General features: G+C 39.1%; 2 protein-coding genes across 3 annotated transcripts; one reads left to right on the forward strand and one right to left on the reverse strand.

Moving 5' to 3' along the window:
* The first annotated feature begins 437 nt into the window (after positions 1–437).
* Positions 438–7,105, forward strand: LOC117939601 (ly6/PLAUR domain-containing protein 6-like). Of its 2 annotated transcripts, none has more exons than XM_034865055.1 (5): positions 438–516; positions 5,043–5,204; positions 6,115–6,213; positions 6,446–6,576; positions 6,682–7,105. In XM_034865055.1, the coding sequence occupies exons 2-5, from the start codon at positions 5,084–5,086 to the stop codon at positions 6,850–6,852; spliced, it is 522 nt and encodes a 173-aa protein (XP_034720946.1). In that variant the 5' UTR covers positions 438–516; positions 5,043–5,083; the 3' UTR covers positions 6,853–7,105. The 2 variants fall into 2 exon arrangements, with proteins under 2 accessions (XP_034720946.1, XP_034720944.1); XM_034865053.1 differs by having other exon boundaries at positions 459–516; positions 5,057–5,204; positions 6,682–6,924.
* Positions 7,106–8,406: 1,301 nt separating this feature from the next.
* On the reverse strand, positions 8,407–13,379 carry mmadhca (metabolism of cobalamin associated Da). Its single transcript, XM_034865052.1, has 8 exons — positions 13,171–13,379; positions 12,637–12,678; positions 12,179–12,320; positions 11,694–11,911; positions 11,146–11,251; positions 10,741–10,859; positions 10,565–10,651; positions 8,407–9,476 (listed from the first exon to the last, which is right to left on the reverse strand). The coding sequence occupies exons 2-8, from the start codon at positions 12,646–12,648 to the stop codon at positions 9,258–9,260; spliced, it is 903 nt and encodes a 300-aa protein (XP_034720943.1). The 5' UTR covers positions 12,649–12,678; positions 13,171–13,379; the 3' UTR covers positions 8,407–9,257.
* Positions 13,380–22,891: the final 9,512 nt, after the last annotated feature.

Consider the following 22,891-nt stretch of genomic DNA (forward strand, 5'->3'; position numbering starts at 1 on the left):
AAGGTGTGGAACCTGAAGGAAAAATTGCCTAAAACTAATAACAACGTGTAAGAAGAATGCTAATGTCACAGCTGGTAGAGGTAGAGGTAGAGGTGTTGGATCGTTTAATTTAAAAAGATGTTTTAAACAGTGATCAAATGTTTTGTGCGTAAAGTATCAATGTGCCAAGTAACATCAGATACATGTAGTTAAATAAGAAGTACACTATTTGCCTCTGTAAAGTAGAAATAAAAACTACCAAAAGGGAAACAATTAAACTCAGGTATAGTAGTTAAAAAAAGACTTTGCTACATGACACCACTGGATTATAAAGACAATATCAGTTCACTTCTTACTGATGAAATCCACAAAAACTGTAGAAAATGAAGCTGCTGATCCAGCTGCAGTGTTGCTGATGGGAGTATGACGTGCCAGTGACGTGGCAGCACCCTCCACTCTCAGGTCGGAGCAGCACTGTAGTTTCTGATTTTCATCTGCGCGCAAGTCTCCTGTGGGCTTCTCGAGGAAATAAAGCCGGTGAGTTGTTCTATAAAGTTCCATAGAGTGGCTGTGTAAGCATATGAAGTCAGTGTTGATGCGTCAGTAAATGTCACGCTTCGGTGTAATTAAGCGTGCGAACGTAAGATGAATTAACGATATTGTGTTTGGAATTGAATTGATCGTGGGATTCAATTCTGTTAGAAGTCATGTATCTGAGAATAAGTTTTAGGTTTAATAATCGTCATGTATGGATATATTACATTACATCATGAGTGTGAACATTTCAAATGCAGTTTAATTGTAGGTGTTGTGTGGTGCGCTCGGGTAGTCTCATAAACAGGCTTTATTCATTATTTAGGCTGATTTAATTCATGTGTAGAGTAGTAGAGATTTGGGGCGCCGTTTGAGTAGGCATCTATAATCACATCAACGCTGACACAAGGGTGCACACAGTGTATGTTTCCATAAATAGTGCCTACAGTATATTTACACTGTGCACTGGTTGTGAGGTTGTTCATTAGGACTTTGGGGCACAGGCGTATTTATAGATAGTAGATGTAACAAAGTACTGTAGTTAAAACACATTTTTAAGAATCTTGTTCTCGATTTCCATTTTATTCCATTCAGAGGAATATATTGTGCATTTTCCACTACATTTACTGTCAACAAGCTATTTTTTCATTTGCATATTCAGATTTTACATGAACACGTGTGCCTTATAGAATATGATGCAGTGTCATTACCCAGCAGTATAAAAATACTTTTTTGTACAGTAGCCTTATCTCCAACTAAAGCAAAATACTGCTCACACTGTGACACTAATATCATAGGATATAATAATATATACAACTAAGAGGACTTTCTGCTGCATGATTGGCACTTTCGATACTTTAACACAGTCTGATAAGTTTTGATAACTTTTACTTCAGTGCATTAGTTCAGGACTATGATTTGTTGCAGAGTATTTTTACATTGTAGTATTGCTACTACAAGCTGTGTATTTGTGTGTACGCTGGTAGGCTGGACTAGGTCTGAATAAATCTTGGGTTAGGGTTAGTTATCATACTTTGTACTTTGGTGTTTCAGTCAACAGTGAAGCGTTAAACAGCTTAAGACAGGAGAATTCAGCAAGACTTACTGTAATTTCTCTGGTGCAGTCATGTATCTCTGACTTCAGTGTATAAGAGGAAAAACACAAGCAGTTGTATCACAGAAGTTAAGCCCCTGCCATATGTGTCTGGTCGATGGAACAGAGCTGTTGGATATCGGCTGAACTTCAAAGGCAACCCTGGTGGCCTAAATCTTGTATTCTTTTGACACGCATGACCAACATGGAGCAATTATATTTCATCAAAGGAATGAAAAAGTTCACATTTGTCATTTTGTTTTATCATCTACATTACTTTTTAGTGATCTTTGCTCTGTTGGTAGGGTCTAACCAAAGCTATTAATTTATTACACCCTACAGTTATGTGATGCATTCAACTTTGACAGAAAGAGTTTCAACAACTGCAGAGGCCTCAGGGTATTTTAAACCATTTATCTGTTTCTCTGTGTGGTCCATCAGTAAACCTGCCTTTATCTATTCCCAACACCATACCTTCTAAGTTGTAAACATGTGTTTCTGCACATTTAAATGGTTTCTATTTCTTTCTTTTTAAAGATTAATTTTGGGCATTTTAAGACCTTAATTTGACAGGACAGCTGAAGACATGGAAGGGGGACTGACATGCAGAAAAGGGCTTCAGGTTGGACTTGAACCCTGGCCCACTGCTTGAAGAGTGAGCCTCAATATATGGGCACCCGCTCTACAAACTGAGCTATCCAGGCACCCATGGTTTCATTTCTAAGTGAGAAATAATACACAAAAGGGAAACTGATGTCTAATAAACGTATTCCCCATAAATTCCCATATACGAGCCATTTACACAAATAATGCCACAGCCACCATGGCAAAAAGAGTCAAGAATTGGACGAAGATGACATGCCCACTAATATTTACAATGTTTTGGGTCATTCATGTGTGTTTCAGTCATAAATTTGATATCTCAAAATATCTCATTGCATTGCCTAAGGACTGAAGTTGGGAAGTAATTAGTTCACAGTTTGTCTCACTGTTACCTGAACAGTCTTTCCTTGGAAATAGTTAGATCTTTTTTCAATGACTTGTCATGTTATGATGTTATTAAATCATATCTATATTTATATGTACATTTTAGGTCATGTATTTGCAGAAAACACAGCTTATTAACCTCTGACCTTCTGATGAATGATTTATGGCACTGGACTTGGCAGACAAGCCTATAAATTATCTCTGGTATGTTGAGGTTACAGGCGGGGTCAGGAGTCAAACACCAGTTTAAATCAAATTCTTGTTTGTTTTTAACTTATTTTCTGGATAAAAGAACAAAATGGGACACTGAGACGGCTGCATAACCACCAAACTGAAACTACAGTAAAGAGCAACATTTCAGATACCATTGCAGTGGTGTCTGCAAAACACCGTCAATGTGTCAGCCACACTCATCACTTTTACACTCACAATCTGCAAACTTTCCTCCCCGTTGTCAGGGGTGACAGAGAGATTTAAAACCTGCTCTCCTTCAGATTCTTTCAGTCCTGCGACCCAAAGGAGTTGGTCGGTGCTGATTGAACCCTGAGTGATATAAACCCTCTCCGTCCCTCTCCAGTTGTAACAGGGAGCTATTGTACCTAATCCCCGCACTCCAAATTTACTACAGGCAAGACCCGGCATCTCTCAGACAGCTCAAATGTGAACAGCTAATCTCAAGTATTCCTTTCAGCGTACAGAATATCATTATGGGCTATACAGTAGCAAGAATGCCAGCCCATGGACTGAAATACTATTCTGAATACTGTATCATGTATTTTACGTTTCCAGAACTCAGCTTTTGTAATGCAAGATAGATAAAAAAAATGATTAATTCTTTTCAATACTGCAATTTACAAAAATCATTTCAATAAAGTGACACACACTTCAACTTACTTAAGCTTTCAATGAGCAAAAAAAGGTAATACACATATATTGATTCATTTATTCCCATCAGGTACTGGGTTGTTTATTATCTCGATAACTTGATTCATTATTGAAAAAATGCAAATCCCAAGTTTCCAAAGCCCAAGTTAACCTATTGAAATGTCTTGTTTTTTGTTCCAAAACCCAATATTGTTTCACAAAGCACTAAGAAACCAGCCACTCTTCAGTTTTGCTTCAAAAGATATTAATATTATTTGACTATTGATTGATAGTTTAATTGATTAATCGCGTCAGCTCTAGATAGTATACTGCTTTCTTCCTGAATATACGGTGGTTTTCTGGGTTCATTGTAGTCCAATTGATTTGCATAGTATTCAAAGTACTTTAACTATTAAATAGGATGTATTGTGTAAAATTCTTCTTATACAATGTTCTACATCATTTTATATTCAGCTCCTTTGACACCAGAGTTTAGAGTATGCTGTGTGCAGCACACAGTATGGTTATTCTGTCTGCAGAAAAGACATGGATCAACGTTATTGGAGCATGTATAATGCTAAGAAAACAAGTAATTACAACCACACAGCCAGCACAGGGCCCGAGGAAGAAACGTAAAATGGAGTCCGAGGCATCTGAACTTGCTGATCTTACACTAATGTTCTCAATTCAGAGGCAAAACCAGGTCATCTGGTATTTAATTCATTGATTGACATCTCAGTGAATCTTTAAAGAGCATTTTTTTATATAGTGTTCTGCCTGGACTGTGAATACTGTGAAAATTAGATGTCATAAATGAATATAAAATATAACATAGCCTGTGTATGTCCAATAATCTGTTAATTATAATAAAAAAAGTTGATGAAGGATGTACCAGCTAATTTTTATTACATGTTTCAAAGGATTACCATGGCAGCTTAGAGGATATTTCTTGAATCCCCAACAAAGTATGTCTCATAATAAGGGATGGGGATGTTTTGTTAATGGAGCAGTGAATCTGTTTGGCTAAGTAACAGATTTAGACATAAAGAAGGTCTAGAATAGACTATTTTTCCTTAGCAGACCTGCTGTTGTGATCCCTAGTTTAAAAGAATTCAGAGTAAAAGAAAATAAATATGCTGACTCGGTTTTACCAATAAATGACCCATCGCATGACAGAAAAAACCCATCTGGCAAGCAAGGTAATGGCTAAATTTCCAGAGGGCAAAAAGGTCTTATAATTGAAGCATAACTCACATTAGTGTCAGAAGTGACAATTATAATAATAGTTATAATAGATGTCTTTCTGTCATTTGCCTGCAGACTGGTAGGGTTCCTTTTGACATTTAAATAATAAAGCGAGCTCACAGCATGAGCAGCGCACACAGCTGATCACTTTTATAGACTAATTCCTTCTATTATTAGACAAGAAGACATTTGTTTTCATATTCTCCATTCATTGCCACTATGAAGTTGTGACAAAACATTTTTTTTTTTTTTATATTTATTATTATACTGTTCCTGAGGATGTATTTGAAACCACCTCTGTGGTGTATTTCAGATGCTCATGGTCCCTTCTCTCCCATAGTTTGCCTAAAACAGAACACTGCATGAGGGACCTTTAGGACAATGATGGCGGCCTGGCTAACAGTGGCCTGGGTCCTGCTAATGACCAACATTGCTGATTGGCTGAAAACTGTCCAGTCACGGGACTTCACCATGACAGACATCATCCTGCTGCATCCCTCAAGTAGGAGCATAATATTACTATGTGCATTGTAAAATATTTGTTCAAATCTGCCTCCAACAGGACCATGAGACGAAACATTTGAGAACTGAAAGTGATTTGATTTGTGTGTGTGTGTGTGTGTGTGTGTGTGTGTGTGTGTGTGTGTGTGTGTGTGTGTGTGTGCGCGTGCGTGACATGGCTTTGTCCTGTGATTGAAAAGTGGCTGACCCCAAGACCTATCGCTGTCCCAGCTATAACACAGCCTGATTCCCAGTACATATGTGATTCTCTCCAATGGGAAGGCCAAACAACTCCTTGTTGGATTACTGTGTCAAAGCAGTTCAGTAATTTATTATTGATTATATTATTTGATTATTCAGAGATACAGTCTGGAAAAAAATCGTTTTTGTAAGAATTTTACAATATATGCTACATGGGGCATGATGATAGTTAATAGCGTTTTGTTATTGTCCCAGATTGTGGAGATGGATAGTGCCATTGAGCAATCACACTACTAAAACATGCCTCACAGCTATAAGCTACTCTGTATAGTTCTTTTCCTGCCAGGGGGCCCCTCCTCGCCACACAGATTTGCAGAGCTCAGGTGTGGGAGGATTGTAAATCACAAATATAAAGAAAGACAACTGAGATGAGGTCCTGAGGTGGAACTGATAAACTTTCAGTTTGCCCATACTTTTCACTCATTATTAAAGTATATTTCAATTTTTATTTTTTTTGCACATCTGTTAGCAAGCAAACAGATATAGTGAGCAGTTTCTGGTGAGCTTAGGTTTTGTAACACACATGTAAATTTACTCTTTTCATAAGGGCTCAAAATGGTTCAATGACATCACAAACATTTAAAATCAAACCCTGAATGTTGCTATAAGACATCGTGAGTTGAGAGTACTGAAGTGGATGTTCTCCACAGCTACACCTCATCCTGGTGGCTTTAAGTGCTTCACGTGTGAGGACGCTGCAGATAACTATGAGTGTAATCGCTGGGCACCGGATGTTTACTGTCCAAAAGGTACGTCAGCACTTTCTCACTTACTTCAGTGTGTTCATAGTGGGATTACCAAAATGGAATTTTGAGACATCAAAGTCTACAATTTTTCTAAATTATGAAGGAGAGTGTAATCTGAATATATGAATATATCTATTTTAGAGGACTTTGATTTTCTAAATCCACATCACCATGTTCTGGTACTGACACTGAGGTAGTAAAATAATCCTCAAAAAAGGCATGTCATGTCTATCAGATGCCAGATACTGTCACACACTCCACATGATGGATAACCGTGGCAACAGTGTGTCTGTGACAAAGCGCTGTGTGACACTGGAGGACTGTCTGTTTATCGGCTGTGCTGATGTCACCGACAATGGCTATCAGGTATGTGAATTAAGATGAATCTGCATTCACAATCTCATACTGATGTTGCAAAAAAATGTATTAGAATAATTTGCACAATCCCGACATTAAAATCTCATCCGTCAGATGTGCTCGTCCTGCTGTGAGGGGAACATCTGTAACATGTTGGCGCCAAGGAACGCGAGCAACGCCATCTTCTCCTCGACTTCTCCCCTGGTCAGCTCGAGCAGAGGGTTCCTCCCTGCAAAGCTGAGCTACGTCATCATCGGCCTCTTTACAGCTAGACACGTTGGATAGAGAAACTGCATTTGTACATATCAGACCCAACTTTATGAAGGACACTTTTTTTGTGAAACTGAAATATTTGCCAAAAGTGAAGAACAATAATAAATATATTTCCTAACCCTCTGTGATATATTTTGAGAATCTTAAAGTACTGCCTAAAGTATGAGACACCTTTTTATTCTACTTCTTATTCTCTCTGTTTCCTTTTTTACTTTTTCTATGTATATGTCTACTTTTTTTAAGGGAAGGACATGAGAAAAAAGAAGAAAAAAATAGGTAATTTGATTCATAGCTGTGAGAATGTACATTAATAGCATTTCATTTCATTTATTTATTTTGTGGTTGTGTGAACACACTAGCTGCCAAGAGGGGAATGGGAAGGGTGGGTGAGGGTAATACTTTACTAAAAAAGAAAAACTGAAGGAAAATTTACTGTTTGATGTAACCTATATCATGCAATTCCTTCAACAATAATAAATAAACAATAAAAATGATAAATGTATTTCCTAATCTCATGGTATATTTAGCATCTGGGATTCATGTTAGTTTTATAGGATGTTTGAACAAATAACAGACAACCTGTGTCCAGGACTTTCACTACTCAACCGTTTCTTTCAAATTAGGTTTCCTTCGTTTTCTCAAACAATTTTACAATTGTTTAAAGTTTTTTTGTTAAATTGTGGGTTTTTTAAGTTGTATTAATGTGAATGTGTTGTTAAACAATGTTAATGCATATTTTTTTTTATGTTTTGTCAATATTAAAGTGCTTGTGATTCAATTAAATTGTTTTGTGGATGTTACAGGAGTACTTACAAAATGGAAACTAGTGTTACATAGTATTACTGCATTATCTGCACTCTACTGCATGCAGGCCCAGGGCCCCCAGATAAAACCTCTGTATGAAGAGACATTTCTTGTTTCAAGAGCATGGTGGCTCAGTGTGTTCTCAGAAAGAACGTTGAGGGTCCCGTTATGGCTGTGGCATTTTCTGTGTGGAACGTTCCAGTGTTGACATGGGTTTTCTCGAGGTGCTCCTGTTTCCTCCCACATTCCAAAGATATGCAATCGGAAACTCTAAATCACTCACAGCTCGGCATTTGATTCTTGATGTGAACTGCAATCAAATTAAAACCCAACAATTGTCTCTTTTTCTCTTCTCTTCATCATCATGCACAATCTCAATTTACAGGCATGGCAGGCTGGTGCCCAACACACAAACTGGATACGACATACAACAGTCACTGGTTTTGTGGTTGCAAAAAGTAATCCTGTATGTCAGTACAACTTGTAAAAATGTGTCACGTAACATTACATTTGTTTCTGGCTCAAAATCTAGACTAATCAGTTGTGCCTTGCTGCATTTAGCAGTCAAAATAAATTAAACCATTCAACCAAAGTACATTTCTCCCTTAAAGAGAATTGGTAATTTTTTGACATTCATTTTCTCCAAAAATTAATTAGAGTATAGTGATAAGTTATCTTTGCATTGCATAAAATAAGACATTTTTTTATAGAGAAACCTTTCAAGCTATCTCAACACACTGGCTAATTAAAAAAATATCTCAGAGAGAGAAGTACATTTTATTTATAAAGCCCAATATCACACGTTTGCCTGTGTTAGTTACAAAAGTTGCAAGGGTTTGGATGAGGTATTAAATATTTTTGTTGAGCTTTTGTCTTTTTTTTTCTTAAAGTAGATTTAGATGATTTTGAATCTTCAAACTATTTTGTGTTTCAGTATAGGTAACTTCATTATGAAAATTACATTTACATTACAGTAATTTGGTTATCCATGTAGGGGACTGAGGTTGTAACTGTGGGAAACATTTCTGTGAAGGAGCACACACAGCTACAGGTGACAGTGTCACTGTAGCCCGATGAGAAATCAATTTATTTGTTCAGCAGTTCGGATTGCCTCAAATGAAAAAGTATCCCTATTTTTTTAGATTATGTGCAACAAATACGAGGAAAAAACAAGACCTTTAGTATTAAAAGTTATTGTCCTGATTTGCAGGGCTTCCATTAAAAATATATGGTTAAAAAAAAAAACTATATCTTTAATAAAAGAGAGGTGAAGTCATCCTCAAGTGATAACATTGTCTAGCAACTTTTCAAACAGCAGATGTTACATGCTGAATTGTCTTTTACTTGTAGTCAGAACCCTTACCACTGCATTGAGTGTGTGTGTTTCTCCCTGGATGCAGTGCAGGGTAAGCTGGGTTGGTTTCCTGTAAGTCAGACAGCATGAAGCTCTACATTAGAGTCTCAGTCCAGTCCTTTTTAGAGTAAGACAAACTTTGCACAACCTTTCACAGATACAACCATGTGCCAACGCTACCATATATAACTTCCAAGCTTCTTCAAAACATAAATAGAGGCTTTGTTTGGATTGAGTTCTGTGGAATATTTAGAAAAACCTATTCGTCATCAGCAAGTACATTTGAAAGTCCTTGTAGTCTTGCGATAGCAGCACTGTGAGTGGGTGCATTGGTGAAAACAGTCCCCACAAACAAAGGCGTTCCTCTGAGGATGTGGCGAATAACTGTGCAGGAGCCCGACACTTCGATGTGGAAGCCCAAATCTCTTAGTTCCTCCTCTGTCTGCAGTTTGGTTTGACTTGATGGAGATGCAAAGAACTGTCGGGGAACATAAGGTGATGGTGATGAACTGGACAGCATTTTACTGGGGTGTTTCTAATAATCTGCCCCCTCATGTATGTAAATAAGGATGATAAAAAATAGAAACTATACAAAGCATTGAGAAATAGGTATGGGTATCGAGAACCGGTACTAAACTGCTACCAGTTCTGTACTAGTCAGTACTGAAAATGATACCCATCCCTGTTTAGAAAGTTTTTAGACTCTTCACTTATGTTGAAGCTATTTGCTAAAATCGTAAATTAGTTTCCCTTATTTTAGGGCTGGGCGGTAAATAGACTTTAAAAGGTACATAGATATATTCAAATGAGCTTTGGGTAGACAATACCATTTATGCTGATATAGTTTGCGTTACAAAGCCATGCCTGTGTTTGCATCTTTCCTCTCACACTCTCCGGCATTTGACTCTGCATGTTTTATTAAAGCAGGAGAGGAAAACCTGTGTTTCCGCTGGTAACGTTCTGTCCAACGGCTTAAAATAAAAAAAAAATAGTTACTGTATGTAAAGTTAACTTCAGTTCTATGATTAAAAGTGAATGAGACAGACCCTGGACGTGGGAGAGAGATGTGACCCATGACCAGATTATCATAGTTCATAAAAATGCCCCATAGTGATGACCCAGACATTTCCTTCATTTGCAACGCTGCCGACATGCGCTCTTGAAAACTCGCGCTGGACCCGTTCATATGAGCAGCCGTCACTCTGTTAGGAGAGAATCCAGTCTGCTGAGAATTATACAGTAAGTGTTGTAAGTACAGTATGTGTTAATGCTGTATTTTCTAACAGGGAAGGAATTTTATTGTTTGCAAATTTTTATTGTATCGGTGCATTTTATTTTGATGTGTCTGTTTAAAAATAGTTCTCTCATATGTGACGTCGACCTGAATATTTAGCCAACTTTGTAGAAAATAGAGATAGATATCATTTCTCGCCATTTAGCCAAAAAACATACATTTTGATCAATATTGCCCAGCCCTAATCCATCTACACTACTACGCTTTATGCCTAAATTCCCTGATATTCATTGTTAATACAATAAATCAGTACTACATACAACATAACTTACAGGTGCTCCTGTTGTTGGGTCAATAAAGTCTGCCCAGTAGCCTGCAGTCCATAGAGCGAAGCACATTTCCTTTGCTCCACTTACAAACTGCAGTCAGGAGAAAACACAATCAGCAGCTGTTCTTAACATTATGTCATATCTCCAAACTTATAACAATAGAAAATCACAGGACTCACTTTGTGGAGCAGCTTGTCTCTGTCCTGGTCTACTGCCTCCTCCCTCTGACTGTTACTCTGTGTGACTGTCACAACTGTGATGGAGGTGGTGGGCGCTGCGGGGAACATGAGCTCAAGATCTGACACACACACACACACACACACACACACACACACACACACACACACACACACACACACACACACACACACACACACACACACACACACACACACACACACACACACACACACACACACACACACACACACACACACACACACACACACACACACACACACACACACACACACACACACACACACACACACACACACACACACACACACGTTTGTTACTTGATGTGATAACTGTATAACACAACACTGTAAAAGAGGACTTAAAGTTAATTAATCGTCCCTTACCTTTCCTTAACAGCTCAGGGCAGGAATTTATGGAGCAGTCTGCGTCCGTCTGATTAAAGTACTGCTCAGCCTTGTTGACTCTCGTGTCTATGCTACCCAGGTTTCCCTGTTAAACAAACACATAAATGCACATTGACAAAGTGGATTTGAGGCTTGAAATTTATATTCTGACTGATAATATGAATATCTTTGTGAATTATACCTGAGATAAAAATGTGAATACATGCAGCTTTCAAAGTTATTTTGGAGATTGTATGCAATCGTTTGTGTCATGGGTCAAAACTGATAAAACTGAACAGTGCACGGAAGCACGGAAGCACAGAAGCACAGAAGAGGGGGGGGGGGCTAGTCTTGTTTTGTTTTAAAACATCATCAACGCCACCCAACATCACTTAGAGCACATTTTAGTTCCCAGATTTCCAAAACACTAGTAAAATTTATAAAAAAATAAACAGACATAAAAAAACAGAAACATAACCTTCCTGTCCACTTTGGTAATTACAGCCCTGCTGAAAGTAAAGGACTTAAAAAAACAAAAAAAGACTTACTTGAAACTCATTAACAAACTGGGCCAGTATGAACTGGTGTCTCTCTATGGAGCTTGGGGCCGTCAGTACATCAGGCACCGTCCTGTGAACTGGAGTCTTCTTCTGGTTTTCCATGCCCTCCAGGTGGCATTCAAACCCAGCATTACCCGGTAACTGAAATCGCCGGTCCTGAGGTCCAAAAGGTCCCATGTTCTCATCCGGCCACACTGTCCTGGGGCCTGGAGGGGGACGTGACAAAGAACAACTTTCTTTGTCTGAGTTTGCTCTTTCTTGTTTCTCTTTGCTTTATCTTTTATCATCTTGTCACTCTCTACATGTTGTTTTGAAAATACAATCAACAAACTGGAGCAAGTGCAGACAACAAACTAAAATCTATGTCATCATAAGCTCCCTTCAGATCTAGATCACAACCTTTTATAAACTCCAGACTAGGGTCACATTTACCAGTAACTGGTGGCTAATTAAATTACTACTACTTGACTCACCTGAGTCTCTGGGTGATACAGCTATGTAAGGCTCATCCGAGCTTGCAGCAGAGAAGGTTCTGGTTCTGCATACACGGATAGCACTTAATGCTTGATGGCCAGTGGTCTTATATTGGACCAACCTGCCTCGACCACACAGCACCTACATACAGTAGAAACAAAGGCAAACTCAGAAAGTCGCACAGCTTACTAAAAGTGGGATACAATTAGGGAAATGTTGAAGAAAAAGTGAAAAGGTAGAAGACCTAATGCTTGATACCCTGAACAAACAACCTAAATACCCCGTCAAAGGCTGAATATTAGTTTTTAAAATCCAAAGTTATCTTGTATTCTGCGTGTGATTTGTATGAAAAGCAATATCCTGGAAAATGTCCTGATTTTTTTACATGGAGTTTTGCAGACATCGCATACAGTACAGGGGTACAACAACTGTTATGTCAAGTTGTTATGTCACTTACACTAGTGGACATTGTTCTTGGTCTACTGCTTATAACTTCAACCTGTTGGATAAAAACAACAATTGGTACAGCAGAGGACACCACAAACTTAGCTAGCTAGTTGCCTAGCCAGTTAGCTAGCTAGTTAACATGTGCTAGCTGACATGATGTAACTTCGTGATTGCATGTATCATTCACGGGGGAGCAAAAGCATCAGTGGTCGAGTCTATCAAACACTTTCATCAAAAGCGGTAAACATGATATAAATCGTCACAAAATGTGACAGGCTCAAAACATAGATTTATGGTTCAACACAAACAAAACTGCCAACTAGCAAGTTCCCGTTAGCGGTTTGTTTGCTAGCCAAAATGCCAGCTGATATTCTATTTCGACACTCCCTTTTCAGACAGTATTGTACACTTCCTAACTTGATATCACCTTGCAAAAAAACACCCGACAACGTGTACAATGCACGTGTTAATTTTCTTTATAAAAAAAGAACAAACATACACATGTTAATGAGATTACATTATGAAAAGTACATGTTGTTCTCACCTGTCAACTCGCACGTCCGCAGCCTTGCGCGTTAGCATAACAACGACGGCAAGTGACGAGGGACAATAAACTCGTGCGGTTTGTGTAACAGTTACATCAACTGACCTTTTAGCGTGTGTGATGTAACCTGTGCTTGTAACGTTAAGTGATCATGGGGATTTTGAAAAGGCCTTCAACACCATTATCTGAGACAAAGTGGTATATTGAGACAATATTATTTTTTTATAAAAACACAGCCTCGCTCCTGAGTGCTGAACGTGTATATTAGGACGTGTTTTCCATGACTTGCCACAAGATGGCAGCAAATGAACAGATAACACAACCACGGATTTGATAACAAGAGCAGTAGCCTGCTACTGCCCCTGTCTTGCTGTTAGTGTTAGTGTTCCTGAATTTGAATTCAGTGTTTAAAGTTGTCGTTGTGTTAATTTACCTTTCATATCTTCTTTATTTGTTCTCTAGCTTGCTTTAAAATGCAACATAATGCTATTCAGATAGCTTGTAAAAGGAGTCAGGCCTACATTAGAGGTGTAGAGGAAACAGCAGCTAATCAATACCAGGTGTGACAGGCTGATTGCTCAGTTACGTTGATAAGGCTGATGATGTCACAGGCCTGAACTATTTGATAGAATATCTATCAACACCCAATGCTCTCAAGGTCATGTACAGAACTTCAGAGGACAGCCCCCTGTGTAAATTATAACAACCCGGGCAGGGAAAGTGCATTAATAGCACTTACACTTAAGTTTGCAGAACTACTGTTTAACTTTACCTTGGATAAGCTTTAAAAAGTAAAAAAGTATCCAGAATCAAAGTCTAAGTCTTAGTGTGTATAGGACAGTTCTCAGGTGGGAAAGTGTGAACAAAAGGTACACATGTTGAGCTAAGTCCTCTTCCTTAAAAATTAAAAATGAAAAAAAGTTAAAAACTAGAACAAAGGAATTGTCCTGGCAAGACTAGTGTTTACTGCTGTCAGAAGTCATGAAGGGCAGCTAGCTAAGGAGGCTACATTGTGCTGGGGTAGACACATCTGTTTAGCTGACTTGGACAAGCTGATTGACATTTTCTCTGAACAGACAGGATATGTAGTGGGAGTTTACCCTGGGACCAACATGCTTCACTCACTGGGGGCTGCACGTCTTGTGCGTGTGTGTGTGTGTGTGTGTTTGTGTACATTACGCAGGGGCTCCAACTAGGGTGGATGCTGTGTGGCTGTTACAAATGATCCTGTGGAAGACTCGTTTACAGCCGTTTTCTGTGTGGTCACATATACACACACACACACACACACACACACACACACACACACACACACACACACACATAAATTCTTCCCCTCAGGCTATTTTTGGATGCGAAAAGCAATAAATGATTAAAGATTAGTTTTGTCTGGTGGAAATGTAATATTCTTTGTTTTAGTAAGATAGCTTTACTTTACTGCTGCTTATGATTTTTTGAATTGTTGGTTAACTTATTCATTGTGTTCAAAATGAATCCATTTGTCAGTGGAATTCCTACGTGCAGCTAAGCCTTAAGACCTCCAGACAAAGCCATGAGTCAGTCAAGGTCTTTTTATTGCTGCGTTGTCAGACCACATCAGCTTGTCTGGGATCAGCACTTTTCTACCATTTCATCCAATGTCAAAAAAACACATTTCCATCTCACACATTTTGAGCTACCTGCCTGTGTTTAGGAGTGAGGACATAACTGTGCTCATTCCTAAACTAACAGTATAACGGTCCAGTCATCCATTTCAGCGGTTCATATTTAGCATGCAGACATGAGAGAGGTATCAATGATTTCATCTTACCCTCAAGAAAGCAAACCATTGTCAGTATGTATTTTAAGCTACGGTTCCAAGAAGTATATATTACATGAACCAATTACATTCTTCATCATTGAAACAGCCATACAGGTTAACACATGTCTACAGAGGCTAAGCCGCTGAGGAACATCACCATCTGGCCACCAACTGCCTGATAACACCACAGTGAACGTTTTTTAGCTGACTGAATATATTAAGTGTCTCTGTATCTGGATTAACGGTAAAACATGCACGTTTAGGTGGATTATGCTGCAATGTATTACTCATCTTGTATGATTTTCTTATGATGTGCATACTGCTTGATGATAGTTTGGACAAGTTGGTTTCCACAGACCACTGGGAGATGTCAGTATTTCCCAGCAGCCCCTGATTTTCCCCCAATAGCGGGATGAAGAAAGATTAATGTGACCGAGTATTTATGTGTGAAACTTTTAGTCTGTATTATTAAAGATTATCCAGTTAAGATAAAACCTTCACAAAATAAAGAAGCTTTTAGCAAAAGGTCAAGCAGGAAGGCAATTACCATTTTCATTTCTCCATCCCTTCAGGTCTCCAGTTCTCAATTATTATGTTCTCACTGGGTTGTGTGTCCTGATTTTTCTGTCAAGGGCATTTAAACAACCTTTTTTGTTAGATGTAGCAACACTCCCATCAAGACCACATCAACAGCTCTCCCAGTGGAAGGGAGGGGGGGGGACATAAACTGATTTAATAGTTGGGGTTAATCTTTTAATTATTAACCCAACATCCATTTTCTTTCTTGTGGTGTCTTCCTTGTTTGACCTAACTTTGTGAACATGGTCACTGTGAGCATTCATGCAAAATGCATGAACCACCCCTCGTGAAACATGCATAATCATATGAATACAGAACAACAGCTCATACACAGCGCTACCTCATTAGAGACCGTAAACCCCAGGCTTGCACACAAAACGTTACTGAAGATTTCAGCACTATTGACAATGCTCGGAGCATTTTGAAATCAATTTTTAGGAAGAAGCACCAGGTGCAAGTATGATAATATTTCAAAAAAGTCACACAGAGGATTGGACGAGCAAGTGCAACAAAGCACTGCAGAGAGGATTTCTGGTGTGATTTAACATGCCAGTTGTTCAATGTTGCCAAAACACCTTGGTGACCTAACATGATCTACAGCCATGCTAGCAGCTCCGTGAGGAAAAAGCAGTGCTTAGAGCTAAATGCTACCACCAGCATGCTAAAATCCTGATGTTTAGCAGGTATAATTGAATTAAATTATATTCATGATCGCAAATGACCTATTTGAAGAACATTTAAAACATCTCTCTTGTACTTCGCAAAGTGACTGCCACCTAATCTATCCAACTTGGCTTGTTCCTTCTCCAGTGAGCTTTGTCTTGTCCCTTTGTGCTCCAGGATCTTCCAGTGATGCACTATGAGCTTAACTTGGTAGTTTCAACTGTGACAGGTAGGGTCAGAAATGACAGAATATTACGGTAGGTGCTTGCACCTGATGCTCATTTGTTGAAGTCTTTTCCAAAACGCTCTGAGCGCTGTCAGTGCTGCTGAACTGTGCAATTAGGCTTTTTCCCATTTGTAAGCCTGGGGGCTGCAGTCGCTAATGAGGTAGCGGTTGGTGTGTGTCTGCTGTTGCACCGTACCGTGCGCAAAAAATCATGTATATGTATAGAGGGCCCCGGGGCATAGCTGCACATCCCGCACCAACCGATGCTCGACTAGTGACTGATGGTAGTTTAAGGCCAATTCCCATGGTAAATCCCTGAGATCCCTGATTACGGTTTGTCAAGTTCTACTTTGTTCTGACGTCATAAATGCAAACAGCTCCTTTATGCAAAATGGGTTCATTAAAATTCAGCCAAGTAGTAATTATGAGGAAGATAATTACTACATGGTTTGCATATGAGAATGCTCAAGCATGTGGCACCCTGTGTCATTGAGGCCATTTTACATATATCATGAATGCAAGCCCACAGAGCAAAGGCTCACAAAGTGCTGTAATGGCATTATGCTTGAAATGATATTGCCGAAACCGGTTTCTACTCACATCAGGCTGAAAAGATGAAGTAGACATTATAAATAAAAATATGGTTGTATTTCTGACCATTATGAAATGAGGTTATGCTGGATGCTGGTCAGATTGCTAGCTGCTGTTGCAATCAATTGGCTCATCAACAAACATAAACAAACAAGTATTATTGTTGATGACAATGGATTGCAAGTGTGTGGACGGCCCCAAGGAGTAATACCATAGTCAACATAGAGAAAGAAATAATTAAATAAATCAGTCTTATTAATATGAGGCATATGTTATCCAGTAAAGCCACTCTTCAATTTTTAAGATAAACTCTAGACTAAATGGCAGAAAATTAGACCTTGTCAGGCACTGAACATGAAAGGTACACAGCAAAATGTAATCAAAATGTGAACAAAATGTATGAATGCAGTTTTATTTAGAAGTGAGAACACCATCCCTGGTCTTGGAAGGTCAGAAGGAGCCTTTGGAAACAAAAGCCACTACAGCAAGATGAAACACTAAAGGTCAGCCAAGTAAAGTAGCAGGATAATTTATCACAGACTGTATGTTTGCAGTTTGAAGCAACAGTGCTCAACTTCCTATTTCCTCCTCTCTTATCTCTTGCCTTTTAACCAGGCCTCAATCCAACATTTTCTTAGATGGAGAGACTGTGTTTCAGTCCTACCCAGTGATATTGAAATCAGGCACTGAGATTACCACAGCCTCCGGATCAGCTAAGCCCGCAAGAAATGTTTGTATAACTAAAACTTCTATTCTCACGTACATCCGCATGGCATCTGTGCAAGTATGTGTTTGAGTGTGTGTCGGCGCTCATCATTTTTCAGGGACCGGAGGTAGGGTGACATTTCTGAAGGCACGTAAAACCTTGCCACTGTCTCACAGCACTGTCTGTTCAGATTACAGCAGCAGTGTGCGCAGTGGACAGGGAAAGCTCTTTAAATTAGTGTAAAAATACCCAAGTTCTTTCATGTCTGATACACAGAATATGAAAATAGACAAAATGACTTCGTTGCAAATTAAAAAAGGGGCAGGTGACTACCAGCTTACATTAAATTGTGTATCCTTCATATGCTCTCTAAATGCAGGAAAAAAGCTTGAATGCTAATGAAGTGATTATCCACAATTTGACAGTCATGGCATATTTTCTTCATGCTTAACTGTAATTTCAGCTTCTGAAGCAATCTTTTGGAATAGCACTGGAATAACAAGATAACTTGTTTCACAAAAAATCAAGGCGTCACTTCCACTAAACTCTGGTGCATTGCCATAAAGTCTCTAAAAGTCATGTCAAACTGTTGTTCAATGTAAATCAAGATGTTTCAGATATTGAGTACAATCAAGTTAACTTTTTCTGTTCTAATTCTTTCTTGTTTCAAGATCAAGTCCCCCGTTTCTAGAATTTCCTGAGCTGATTTATATTTAAAACAAGTTAACGTTTTTTTTTAAAACTTGATTCTCAAAATGTTGTGACCATTAATTTTTGCAAAATTACATCTTTGTTCTCAGAAATTCCTTTCCTAACATGCCCCTCACAACTTGATTAACACACATCTTTTGCAAATCTGTGTCTAATAATGCAGAATGCTTTGGTGTAAGTGCTGAGGTTTGAATATATCTGTCTATCAGGCAGCAGAAATCGGAGGACTACAGTACAACATCCACACAGTCCATGTGAGGAACCCCTCGACACCTCCAGGCTGAATGACACAGGGCGGCATTGTAATGACTGCATGGTGCACAAAGGGTGTAGTTGGGGCTAGGCGATGCCACGACTCAAAATGCCCTTCTAACCTGTGCTTTCAGTTTCCATTCTAGACAACAGAAGATCATAGCCCTGGTCAGATCTAGGAGGGTGGCATCCCAGTGCCAAAAGCGATGGTACTGTAACTGTAATACACTTTGATGGAGGGGATGGGTTTTCACACTTAATGCCCAACGGTAAAGTATTACCTAATCTCAGTGTACAATGCTGCTGTTTGTCAAGCCTTTGGAGGGTGCTACAATTCCTCATAGAAACATAAATCTCTGATAGATTTGGGCCACAAAAACATTTTTCTCAAGACAATAATACCCAGAGAAAGGCCACACTATGAAAGATTCATTCACTGCATACACATCAGAGCAAGAAGCTAAAGAAGTTCACAGTATGGAGCCTAATATGTATTGATGTGTTCACGTCAGTTGTCTCTTTGGCTTTGTCTCACGCTCTGATGATCGCCTCCATGCCTGAGAGCAAGCTACACAGACCAAATGGTGCTTTGAGACAATGGTTAGCTTATGCAATGTACAGGAGGATGTGGCTGGAAGAAAGGATGGAAAGATGTCAGTGTTTCACCACTGAGATAATTGATTAAACATTCTTGCTGGTTGTTTAGAAAGGTCTACAGTTTATATGGTCATGGTCTAAGGTTTATCTGCAGCTGGATGGAATGCAGTGCACTCGCACCAACCAGGTAGCGCAAAAACAATTAAATGCACAAATTAGCCTCCAGGAAGCTGACCAACATTATTAAAAAGCAAGGTGGATAATGGTGGCAGACAGCTGGAGGTAATCCAATGAGTTCATCACACATCAGGCACCCCAGGGCTGATTTAACTCTTCATGGTTGGCTTAAACACACCAGCATGATACTGTGCTGAGGGGCAAAGCACCTCCGAGAAACACTCAGTGACCACATGACCTAAAACAGATCTCTGAAAGGTCAAGGGCTGAAAGGAAGTTTTCTACACATGTTTACATTTCAGGTAAAAGAATTAGGACTAAGTGAATGCACGTGTACATAAAGAATGATTTTTACTTGATTCAATTAATCCTTTTTGTTTTCTTTTAGCAGGTATAATGATTACTATGTTAATCATCTTTGGTCATTGTGTAAACTGGAAGAATACAAACGTCCGAGGGTGAAGGAGAATGGTAATTTACACAAAGACGGCAATGGAAATGTCTCACTAGAAAGAAGACAGGATCTGGGAACTTCTGTCGGTCAGGGTCAATGCCGAGATCATCAGACAAATCCAAGGAATGACAAGTGACGTGGTTGTTTGTGACCAAATTACGAACGGTGTATGTGACCGCAATGTGAAAACGCGCCACATTTTTTCTCCTACTCACTCAACCCAGACGCCACCCCTCTGGGCCCCATGAATGTTAGTATCACATCCTGTCCTTCCAAAAGGTGGAGCGACTGGCCAACGTTAAAACGTGGCCAATCTATACAAATCCATAGCCATTGTACCAAGGTTGTAGGTTCGACACTACCTTCAAGCTTTTTCCCATTTCATATAGTCATCTGATTCAGTGTACCCTAAACCCAATGTGTTTTAATGCAGAAAAAAAGGTTTGCAATCAAACACACGGTCCAACTTTTATTGTTGTAGTTGTAATGATCTCCACTGAGTACTTCACTGTGTGTTGCCCTGTAGTCCTGGTAACCTTTGCTCTGTCTGTAACATCATTAAATAAAAGCCTTGTGACATATCAAAGTGTGCACATGTCCTTTCCTCTTTTAATGCCTCACATACTATAAACCAGAACGCCGCCACACTTCACTGGGCTTTGTGTTTTCAGGGTTACTGTGCTGAGCAGTGAAGCGTGAGCATATTGCTCTGCTTTTGCTGACTTTGTCTCCTGGCTTTTTGCCTGTGTACAGTGCAGGAATGTGCATGTGTGTGGCGTGCCAGACAAGGTGAGAGCAATGACCACTTTCAATCAGACAGGGGCAATGATCCAACAACGCTGACCTAATTTGATGGGGTATCTCTTATCCGCTCATGTTACCTTCAGCAAACTAAGTGACGTTTAAATCCCCTGCAGCTGTTAGTCGGGACAGGTGGAGAGAAATCAGGATGGTGTGTTAGCTGATCCAGGTCAGTGTTGCAGCTTTTCTATAGTATTTTTTTTGTTGCCACGTTGAAATGAAATTGCTATAATGTTTTAAGTCTTATTTCAATGCAAACAAAGCCCATTTAAAACATGCACTAATGATCTTTATATCGGACACCAAACAGATGCTATATGAAGTCTGAGTCATTTAAGAGAAATAAATCTGATAAACACACTCCTACTTTGTTGTAAATTCAAGGGTCAAGGTAGGAAGAAGAAAAGTTAACTATGCATACAAAAGTAATCTTAACAATGTAATTCACAAGCCGTTACCAACATTAAATTTGATTTTTGAGACATTTAGGAGCTTACCAGAAAGGGAGAGTCTAAGGGAAAGATGGTATTTAGGTGCACTGTGTAGGTTCCTGTTTTTTGGAGCTTAACTCATAAAAAAGGGACCAAAAGGACCATCCATGACCTTTAAAGCATTTTTTTAGCCATGCTGGTTCTAGTGATGGCAATGTTGGTCTGTAGGTTCTCCAGGCAGAAAAATCTCAACAACTACTGGATGGATCGCCACGATATTTAGTACAGACATTCATGGTCCCCAGAGGACAGACACTCAGTTTGCAAAACTACTATTCCCATGCCTCAGCTGTGCTTTGTGCTAGGTGCTAAATCAAAAGTTGCCATGGTAACAAGCTTAAGTAAAGTTCCTTTTTAAATGACAACATTGGCTAACATTTTTACTTATTCCTGAAGGTACGGTCAATTTGACTTGCTGTCACACTGTAAAAGAATAAGTACCAACCTTCACATTACAGACACAATGCAAAAAAACCATTTAAAGGCTCTAATGCCATTTTATTGAATGTTATGTGCATTAATTGTTATACAATGGTCAGACTACAATATGCTAATGTACAAAACTGTGCACGGGGCTGCTCCTTCACTATTTGGGGGCCTCATGAATTGAGATGAACTGCATGTATTATGGTATTGACTGAGCATCCATTTTGAAAAGGTCATAATATCCATTTTGAACAGGTGTACTGTGAATGAATCGGACTAAACAGACAAATGGACACAATAAGATTATTTGAGTGCCAGAAAGACAGGAAGGACTTGAAACTGATTATTATGGCATGCATTTCCAACAATTACCTCGTCAATATGATATCCAACTTATCAATTAAAACATTACAAAATAACAGAATAGATTAACACAAGAGACATTAAATCAAGACATTACTTTAAACAAAATCCTGTACTAATTATACATTTGTTGTTGTGTCCCATAACACTAAACTGGAGGATATTTTGGGACCAGTCCTCTCATTCTTTACTTCTCCCACTGGATTAAGGTCATTGATTAACCCAGTGCACTTCGAGGTCAAAAATTGGCTGTTTGCCCAATCAATGGTCAACTGACCGCCGTCTATCGGCCAATCAATAGGCCTACCTGCTTTAATCATCTCACAGCTCCCTTTCAACATGTAACCCAGCATCTCTCCTCAATGTAGCACTGCATCCTCACCAGCAGCAAAAACTCATAACAGAACCCAAAGTGGTCAGGATCTCCTGAGGTTAAAAATCAATACATTGAGAGAGAGAGAGAAGCTGTGATGAGGATTGTTATGATTCCCTTCCAGTGAGCGGGTCATAATCCCATCGCTGTTGTGGATGTTGTGGTGGTTTTGTGGAAAGCTGATTGCAGAGAGATCCAATAGACTAAATCTGAAATCTCATGGATAGAAATCTCCGGCAGCAGGCGCAAACATTATTTTGAGACCTTACAAAATACTTGGTACTCTACAAGAAACTCTCATTGTCTTATAAGTCTACAATGATGACTGGATTAGGACGACTTACCCCTAAATTCCACCAGGCACGTCCATATATATAAAAAATATCAACTACAGCAGCCTGTTTTGCTGCCTGCCATGACTGACGGCACAATACAGCAGGAAGCTTTTTTAGTTGTTTTACAGGAAGTGATGCGTTTTTGTTTGAAGAGGAACAGGTTAGTATTAGGAAT

This window comes from Etheostoma cragini, chromosome 24 (genome assembly GCF_013103735.1).
Source record: "Etheostoma cragini isolate CJK2018 chromosome 24, CSU_Ecrag_1.0, whole genome shotgun sequence".
Taxonomy (NCBI): domain Eukaryota; kingdom Metazoa; phylum Chordata; class Actinopteri; order Perciformes; family Percidae; genus Etheostoma; species Etheostoma cragini.

Coding starts and splice junctions, on each gene's coding strand:
- LOC117939601 (XM_034865055.1), top strand. CDS start 5,084: ATGATGGCGGCCTGGCTAACAGTGGCCTGGGTCCTGCTAATGACCAAC. Junction 5,205..6,114: donor CATCCTGCTGCATCCCTCAA/GTAGGAGCATAA, acceptor TGTTCTCCACAG/CTACACCTCATCCTGGTGGC. Junction 6,214..6,445: donor GGATGTTTACTGTCCAAAAG/GTACGTCAGCAC, acceptor CATGTCTATCAG/ATGCCAGATACTGTCACACA.
- mmadhca (XM_034865052.1), bottom strand. Junction 11,252..11,693: donor AGTTTGTTAATGAGTTTCAA/GTAAGTCTTTTT, acceptor TTTGTTTAACAG/GGAAACCTGGGTAGCATAGA. Junction 10,652..10,740: donor GAGACAAGCTGCTCCACAAA/GTGAGTCCTGTG, acceptor TCCTGACTGCAG/TTTGTAAGTGGAGCAAAGGA.